General features: G+C 54.5%; 1 protein-coding gene across 1 annotated transcript in view; it reads right to left on the bottom strand.

The window, feature by feature from the left end:
* Nucleotides 1–5,354, bottom strand: part of ETV4 (ets variant 4) — a 17,340-nt gene extending 11,986 nt beyond the window's left edge. The window contains exons 1-3 of the mRNA XM_008588958.1: nucleotides 5,283–5,354; nucleotides 5,039–5,132; nucleotides 4,772–4,819 (exon numbers count right to left, since the gene is read on the bottom strand). Coding sequence (XP_008587180.1) covers nucleotides 4,772–4,819; nucleotides 5,039–5,132; nucleotides 5,283–5,342 — 202 coding nt within the window. The 5' untranslated portion in view covers nucleotides 5,343–5,354. The remainder of the gene's footprint in view (nucleotides 1–4,771; nucleotides 4,820–5,038; nucleotides 5,133–5,282) is intronic.
* Nucleotides 5,355–9,124: the final 3,770 nt, after the last annotated feature.

The following is a 9,124-nucleotide window of genomic DNA, read 5'->3' as shown; positions in this document are numbered from 1 at the left end:
TTAAAAAAAAAAAAAAAAAAAGAATCAGGAGCCCAGCTGGCTGGTTAGCTCACTTGGTTAGAATGCAGTGCTGATAACACCAAGGTCCAGGGTTCAATCCCTGCACCAGCCAGCCCCAACAAACAAACAAAAAATCAAGAGCCACTAGCAGCAAAAGAACTTATGACAAGTGAATATAATACAATTCTAAGGTGATCAAATAAATCAGTGGGACATGAAATCCCTTGACAAAAACACACAGCCGGCGCACATCTTTTCAGGAGCCCAACTGCGGCACAAAGGTAGTCATTCCCACACTGGCCTGATTCAAGAATCACCTGGGCATTGTTAAAAACACTGATTCCCAGCCCCCTCCCCTGGAGAGTCGCATTCCATAGGCAGGGCCCAGGCATCTGCATTTTTAGCAAGCACTCATGGCAGTCTCTAAGAATAGGCACATTTGGGAAGCACTAGATAAAAGGAAGAATGGAAAGTCTGCTCAGCCGCCAGGGGGGCAACACCCAAGCTCATCCCTGCTGTGCCCTCTGGTCCATTCATAGGTGACACCCCCAAAGGTGGCACGATGGAGGGTGATGGGAGCAGGGTCAGCAACATTTCCCTCTCTGCTAACCCAGCAAGGCAAGGGGAGGTTGCAGAACTTGGGGATGGCTGTCGCACTCTGGGCCCCCTCCTGGGGCCTCATTAATTGACAGTTCCCGTTGAGGTAATGTACTGGGGGCATCTGTTGCTGGTGTCACTGGCACTGGAGAGTAAAGAGCCCTAGGGGTAATCCTGCCTTTCCTTTTCCATCAGGCCTGAAGATTTGACCAGAACTCTCCTCCCCAGCAGTCCCACAGGAGGCCTCCTCCAGCACACAGATCGCACCCAGAAGAGGTGGCACAATCCTCTTCCCAGAGCCAGGAGAAATCAGCCGAGCTGTGGCATGAGCCCCGGTCCCTGCACAGCCCCTCCCCCAAACACTGGCCTTCTTCCAAGGAGGTAGTACAGGACCCTCAGTCACCCACCCAGAGACTGTCAGCAAGGCTAGAAACAGGAGCAGTAACACTGATCCTTGCGTTCCTGGAGAGCAGGAGAATTTTTAATTACCATGTTTGGTCTTGAGCGTATGCCACTCTCTATTTATTTGTTGACTTAGCTGAGTTTTGGCTGCCAAGTCAGTGTGCCAGGGTCTGCCCCCAGCTCCATCCTGGCATGAGCATGGAGTTTGTCTGCCTGGGGACACAGCAGATGATTAAGGAAGGGGTAAGAAAAGTGCCAAGCCAGCATAATGCCCAGAGAGAGAGAGAATTTTAGGGACCGTCCTTCCAACAGGAGGTCAGTAAAAGAAGGGGAGGGACTTGGGGGCTTCCCAAGCTGGGTTCCAGAAGAATTGGGAGGTTAGAACAGCCTAGCAGCAAAGCCCACCATAGGTCAGCCATCCACCTATGCCATATATGCCCATCTCTTTCTTCCCGGGGTCCAGTCATAGGGAGAAGGGGGTGGAAGCAATCCCCAGAGCTTCCGCTTCATTGTGTCACCACTGGCCTCATCTCTCACCCTGACCCTGCCCCCACCCCGGCAGCCTCTGTCCTAGAAGGAACCAGTTCTCTATCTGTGGAGGGGACATTTGTCCCCAGGAGTCTTTTGGAAGGAGAGGAGACAGAAAGATGGAGAAGGAGGCATCGCAGCTGGGAAAGACTGGGGAGGGGATTCACCCCACCTCTCCTCACAGACATGCCGAGGCGCCAGCATGCATGCACACGGACCACGCATTCAGGGACGCACACGCCCTGATTCCTTTTACTTCATTCTTGCAGCACCACAGCAGCACACGGGTGAGACGTGTCCTCCATGTACACCCTCCACTCACAGAGTGTCTTTTGGGACCTACAAACATGATAGGGGAAAGCCAAAGTGCAAGGCGACTGGAGCCCCTGGGGGAGGGCTGGGAAGCGGTGATTCTTGTGAAAAGGGGAGCACAGACCCATCCCGTGAGAATCTGATAACAGGTATGGATCATTCTCTTCCAGAAAAATCCACATACCTTTATGTATGATGAACCCCCAACAATTTTACACACAGTATCAGAGGGATTGAGGACCCCTGCAACCTATCCTTATGGCTTCTGGGAATCCACAGACCCCAGTCTCATACAAAGGACATACATGGCCCAGAGTCAGTGTTCATTACTACCAAACAGACCACAAAGTCATTGTCCCCGAGGATTCCTGAAGGCTCCTGACGAGCATGGAAGGGAACCTGACCACAAGCAGCACATCTTTTAGTATAACCAGACACATCTTGGGCTCACCCTGCCTGAGCCTGAGTTTCCTGAAGCAGCTTGATCCTTTCTCCAGTATCTCAACAGATCCCAGCCCCCAAATCAGACACGCCCTTGTAACCTCACTTCATTCCCCTGTCTAGAAAAACCCCAACCTCAGAGATGTCGGAGCTGCCTCTAGAGAGCCCCATGCACACTCACCCCCAGTGCCCGGACACCGCACGCTGCACCCGCAACCACATCTGCATCTCTCTGTACTTGCCCGGGGCCAACCTGGGCATCCCCCAATTCTTCATAGCCCCACCCACACTACAAAGACCTGCTGCTTCTCTCCATGTTGAGGCTTTAGGAAGAAAGCAAGCTGAAGGAGGGAGGTTCTGGCCCCCATTCCTCCTGATGCACCCCACCACTGGCAAGTTTCCAAAGGAGCTAGTCCCTCCCTGCCACCCCAAAGCTCCCTCTGGGCTGCCGGGGTCACTGACCTGGTGGGAAGAGGCAGGAGAGGAAGCTGGGGTGGTGCTGGGATGGTGCAGGGGGACAGGGCCCCGGCAGCTGCATCTGTCTCCGCAGAGAGAGTGAGAAGGAACGATCGGCCTCAGCATCCCCCCCTCAGGCCTGGCCATCCATCGCCAGCTGGGAACCTGAGCTGCTCCCTCAGAAGGAAGGAGAGGGAACCAAGGAGATCCCAGTCCCCCCCTCCGCCTTGCAATCCCCACCCCCACCTCCCCACCCACTGGATTTAAAAGTACAGGGACTCTCAGGGCAGCACAGCATGTAACTAACACACACACACACACACACACACACACGCACACACTCACTGTCACACTGACATGCAGACGGACACATGTACCATCTCAAGACCCATTGCCAAGGGGTGGGGCTTCCAAGGTTGAGATGAGAACATTTCCCTCCCCCTCCCATCCCGAATTCAGACACAAATGGACCAGCTGCTGCCAAAATTCGAACCTCTGAGCCCACTCCTAACTCAAAGCCCCACAAGCTGCCTACTGTGGGGACCCTCAGCGGACAGACAAGGAAAAGAGCCTGGCAAGCCAGAGGGAAATCAGGCGTGGGGAAAGGAAGTCTTTGAGAGACCTTGGAAACTGACACCTCTGCGATCATTGGTTCCAGCCCAGCTCCGGAACCTCAGGAGGAGGATAGGAGGACCAGGCAAAGCTCTGCCTATAACTCAGAGCTGGGCACACAGGACTTGCAGAGTTGGGGGAGGTGGGGAAGATGAGCACAATATCCTCAGAACCTCCAGATCCCTCCAGCACCCACACAGCCATTCAGCCATTAATTTCACAAAATGCCTTGAGTGCTTGCTCTAACCTAAATAGTCATTCTGGCAACATATATACTTTTGGGTACCAAAGCAGGTGAGACAGACCTAGTCGCACTCCAAAAATCTAGTTGGGGTCTTTTTTTTTTATACCCCAAGCTTCTACAGAGGGTTCCAGAAGAGTTGTGTTTGAGCTTTAAAAAATGACCAAAAAAAGATATCCAGGGTGAAGGGTTGGGGAGACACAAAGGAATAGAAAAGCCCTCAAGGAGGAGTTGTCTTAATGCTTTGGTTTCTTGGTTTTCAGAGTGTTAAGAGTGTTAAAATAAAGGGACCCTAAGATGGGGGTGGTTAACCCTTCCCTCTCGGAGTCTGTCTAAACCACCATTACACCTCCCAACTGCAGACACACCGGCGACACTGTCAGGCCCCACCAAAACACACCAATGAATCCAACCAGGAGACCCCCAGAACACACTTCATCACCCAGAGGAGGCCCAGCCATAGACCCCACCCCAGCCGGCCCGCAGCTAACCCCAGCACCCGGGAAGGGAATGTGCCCAGCGGGGAAGGGATTCAGGAGGGATGAAGGAGGTACGAACAGTTGCCATTAGAATTACAATCAAGGCTATTTGGGGAGGAAGCCTTGGGCCCTCTGTGCCAAAGTGCTGCAGAAAAGAATTATTTAAACTTTTATTGTTCTTCTGGCTCAGACAGTACATTGATTGGTGTGGGGGCTGGGAAGAAAAGAAACCAAGGGGCTGAGAATCAATGTTTGGGCAGCTCCTGAAGATGGGTAAGTAATTGCTCCTTCTTCTCATCCTCCTGTCCCTGTCCCTCAACCCCACCATCCCAAACACCACAACACACACCTCAGCCTGGCGGCTCCTGCCAAACAAACTCTGCAAATGAAAATTTCAACTGGGAGAACGGGCCTGGGGCCAAGTTCCATTCAAATAAGCAAATACCCCACACAATGGTCTGATTCATCCCCAGGCCTAGTTACACAAGCCTGGCTCAGGGTAGAGAAAATAAGTATCAATATAAGTGTCCACACTGGGCACTGGGGGCAGAGGAGTTGCAGGGGACTGGGGAGGGGGCCTCGGAGAACTCCTTGAGGCTGGGAAGGGGAGAAGAGGGAGAGGGCTAGGGTGGAACACCAGAGGCTAGGGACACCCCCGCCCCCCGCGGCCTTCAGTCATAGAAAAGGTCACAAAACTACTCACCTTCAGCCAGCCACGTCTCCTGGAAATGACTTAGATCCTGGAAGAGATCTGAGGGGCGAATAATAGAATTCGAGGTGAGGCGGAGGGGACAGTGGGAGAGAGGGAGCCCTAGCGGAGCCCGGTGACCCCCACCCCTGGAGGGTAGGGGCCGAAAAGAATGACCAGAATCTCTGGAAGGACGAGTCTTGGGTTTCAGGATCGGCCCTCGGGTGTGTGTTTGTGGACGGGGGCGGCGGGAGGTCGCGGTGCGTCTCTCCGGCTCTTTACCTTCGGAGTCGGGGGGCGGCAGGGAGCCCGGGTCCATGAGCTTCCCCTGCGGGACCGTCAGCGCTTCGCTCAAGCTCCCATTTCCGGGCGATTTCTGCGAGAAGGGGGAGATGCCCCCGAGTCACCCTGAGGCGCCTGGTCTGGGGGGCGGGGTTGGGGTCCCGGGGTGACTCAGGGGCCGGGCAGCCCGGGACTCCGCTGGGGCCGCGGGGAGGGGTGGTGGGGAGGCGGGCGCGGCGCTCACGCTGCAGAAGGTGTAGGGCACTTGCTGGTCCAAGTATCCGCCTTTCATCCTCCGCTCCATCCGGCCGCTCCCTCCGGCCACACGGCCAGGGCCCCGCGCGGGGGCAGAGACCTGGGGAGGAGGGGCGGCTGCGTCCTCACGCCGTTCTGGGGAGGCTGCGGGGGGGTGGGGGCAGTCCCGACGCTCGGGGTCCGACGGCGAAACTTCCCGACTCACTCAAGCGATGGGGAGGTCTCCACCACCAACCCCCTCCCGCCAAAGGCCGGAGGAGGTCCCACCTGCTCCGGGAGCCGGGCTCGCGGTTTCCGCTCTCTGCAGCCCTGCTCTGCCCGGGCTCGGTTACATAAGACGCGTGTGTGTATGTGTGTGTGTGTGCGTGTGTGTGCGCGCGCATGTATGCACGTGTGTGTGTGCGCGCGTGTGTGCACGTGTGCGTGTGCGCGTGTGTGCGCGCGGAGGAGCGGGCGAGGCGCACACTATCCGCACGCCCTCCACTCCGGCGCCCCCTCCAGCCCCGAATCCCAGCGCCTCCCACCGCCCGCCTCGGAATCTGCGGAGGCGGCAGGGAGAGAGAAAGAGCTTGGCTTGTGTTGCAGGCGAGGCGAGGAATCACCGACGCTCTCCCTCTCTTCCCCTCCCGCAGCCTCACCTGAGGCCCGGGCGTCTGTGCTGGAGCCTCGAGGGGTCCCGGGCATGCCCCGGGGCCGGCACCGAGGGCCGCGGGGCTAGGCCGGAGCGAGGCGGCCCCGGCCCCGGGTCCCCAGCGCACCGGCTTCTTTTCCGGGCGCCGCAGACAGTTGTGAGCCCGGGGGAGCAGCTGATTGGTGCATTTCCTCGGCCTCAGCCTCGGCGCTCTCTCCCCCACCCGGCTCCCTTTGTTTCATTGACTTTTGTGAATGAAACCCCAGGGCCGGGCACGCCCGCCAATCCGGAGACTCACCCCGCCGAGCCGGGGGGCGGTGTTTCCCAGCCGTGGTGGCCAATCAGAATGTAGGGGGTGGTTCCTGGCTTCATTCACGGCTCGGGCTCCCATTCATAAAAAATCAACTCCTCGCGGCCAGAGTTCATTCATAAATAACTGAGAGAAAAGGAGGGAAGCAGAAAACCCGGCTGCGTCTCCAAGCGGCCTGGGACGGCTGTGGGTCTGAGGCCCCGAAAACTCCTCTGGCTGGCGTCTGCACACCCATCTGTGTATCGGCGTGTACGTGGGAGTGTGAACATGTCTGTGTGCGCGCCCTGGGGGGCGGGGGGCGGCGAGCGGGCTCGTGTGCCCAGAGGAGCAATAATAATTAGCATTTATGAAGCGCTCCGCTTCCACGTGCTCATTTCGTTCCCATCGTTCGGCGAAGTGGATCTATTATTTCCATTTTACAGATATTGAAAATGAAAGCTGAAAGAGGAACGGTGACCTCACCTGAAGTCAGTCAGCTAGTCAGTACCCCTGGGGTTTACAACACCTAATCCTCCACACTCTCCTGTACAGGCCACTGAGGCCGCGATTAAATGAATTAAGCTGTGACAATGATGGATACACAGGAGGCACTCAATAAATGTAAATTGGCACGGAATCTAGGTTTTTCCTCAAGGGTCTGTACTCTGCAGAGCTGTTTTGTGACCCACTTTCTATTGATTGCAGCAGAAACCAGAGGCCCCAGGATGAACAATTTCTGAAAGTGTAACTCCCTCTGAGACATCTTCCCTCTTATCCAAGAGGAGGCATGGGGTGTTAGGAAACAACCCCCCTCCCCAAGTGATCTGATGATGGGTTTCAGTTTTGTCCAAAAAGCTGGTTATAGTCTCTGTCACCTCATTCATTCACCACTTCATTTAATAAACATTTATTGTGCCAGACACAGTGCTGGATGCCAGGCAGGCAGCTGTGACCAAGACAGACATCTGATGGGAGCTATGCTGCTTGGGCTGCAGCTCTGGGGGCACATGGGACAAGAAGCCTCACAGGCCTTTTTTCCAAAACAGCTTTCTGGGTCTTCAGCCTGTGCACTTCTTTGATTTTGCTTCCTGCCAGTTTGTGATAAACACAAGAGACTGTCCACACCCCAGATCAGTAGGGACTGCTTTCAAAAGTCATCTAACCTAACGTCCCCACTTTACAGATGAGGTAGTGGAGATTCAGAGAAGGCAATGGCACGTACAAGCTCTTTCAGCTGATCTGGGTCAGAATCGGGACGAGAACGTCAAACTTCTGGCACCTGTTTAGGACTGATTCCACGAGATCAGCTTGGGCAAGGAAAAATAAACTTCCTTCTCTTCCTTGCTCAGATGTTCTTTAAGGCTCACATCTACTGTCCCTCTCCTCCAGGAAGCCTTCCAGGAAAGCCTGGATCAGCTCCAGCCCTAAGACCCCTACAACATTCTTGCCTGTGTCTCTGGTGTGGATGTCTTTCATTCTGCCTCATGGTATAGACACCCCTGTGCATGGAGAGCTCTCCAGGGCCTGGGAAAGGTCTCATTTGCCTCAAAGTCCTCCTCCAGCCTGCTTCATGCTTGTGAGAGTCACATAAAATGCTTGCTCAGTGAATACGTACAATAAAGACCAAATTAATCAAGCTTAGCAGAAACCCTGCCCAAGGAAGAAGAGACAAGCCCAAGGAAATTCCAGTTTGGGGCTGGATGGAACCAGTTTAGGGAGGGGTGTGACTCCCTGGGCCAAGAGAAGTGGGGGAGGAGGACAGAGGGTTCTTCCAGGAAGGCAGCTCTGATGTGCTTTCCATGACAATGAAGAAGATTCCAGTGGGTCCCTGAGTGGACACACTGGGCACTGCAGTCAGGGCCTCTCTAGGGGTGCCCCTCTGAGTTCTTCTTTTTTTTTTTTTTTTTTTTTTTTTTCTTTTTACCCTAGACCTTGGCGTAAGGCTCTGAGTTCTTGCATTTCTCTGGAGGGCCCATGGCTCCCAGGCAAGTAAAGGCCCCCTCCACATTCCCCACCCTCTCCAGGCCTGGCAGAGGCTGAGGGGCCTTCCTCCCTCGCCTCCACCTCAGCATGCAGGCCAAGCGAACAAAGACACCACTGCTGCCATCACTGCTATCCCTGGTCTCTGATTCCATGCCCAGGCTCAGAGCAGTGACATCTCCAAGAGGAACATTCGAGTCTCTTCCAGGGCTCGAGGTAGTTGGGGAGAGAAAGGACCAGAGGAGCTGGAGGTTTCTGTTGGGAATCACACCACAGTAACAAATCTATACCAAGTGAGCTCCACGTGCTGTTCCCTGCTGTGAGTGCATGATCCCCAGTAACTCACGCAGCTTTCACAGCCACCCCAGGAGGTAAGTGCTGTGATTGTCATACTCTTTTTACAGACTAGAAAACAGAGGCCTCATAAACACGTGTCTACTCCCAGGGCCCACACAACAGATCGAGGACACCCCAAACCGATTCCCAGGCGTACAGACACTTTGAGGGAACACACAAACGGACAGATGGAGGACACACCTGAGCCAGAGCGAACTGTCACAAGACAAAATTACAATAAATTGTATTACAACACCAAGGTCAAGGGTTCGGATCCCCATACTGGCCCACCACAAGCACACACACAAAAGTAAAATAAAATTACAACAAATTTAGTATAAAGATTTTTTTTTTTGATGGCTGGCCAGTACAGGGATCTGAGCCCGTGACCTTGGTGTGTACACCAGCACCATGCTCTCCCAAGTGAGCTAACCTGCCAGCCTAATTTAAAGATTTTAATTGGCTTTATTTGTGATTTTAGAATCAGGCAACATTTCATTCTGTAAAATAGAATGGAGTGTTCTGATGAGCCGAGCAAGGAGGTTGGTTTTATAAACAGAAAAGGGCTGAGGAAAGGAGAAACAGGAAACAAAAA

The sequence above is a fragment of the Galeopterus variegatus genome, unplaced genomic scaffold, assembly GCF_000696425.1.
Source record: "Galeopterus variegatus unplaced genomic scaffold, G_variegatus-3.0.2 Scaffold5124, whole genome shotgun sequence".
In the NCBI taxonomy this organism is placed as follows: Eukaryota; Metazoa; Chordata; class Mammalia; order Dermoptera; family Cynocephalidae; genus Galeopterus; species Galeopterus variegatus.
Note: the sequence above shows the minus strand (reverse complement) of the source record. Positions and strands in the feature narration are given on the sequence as shown.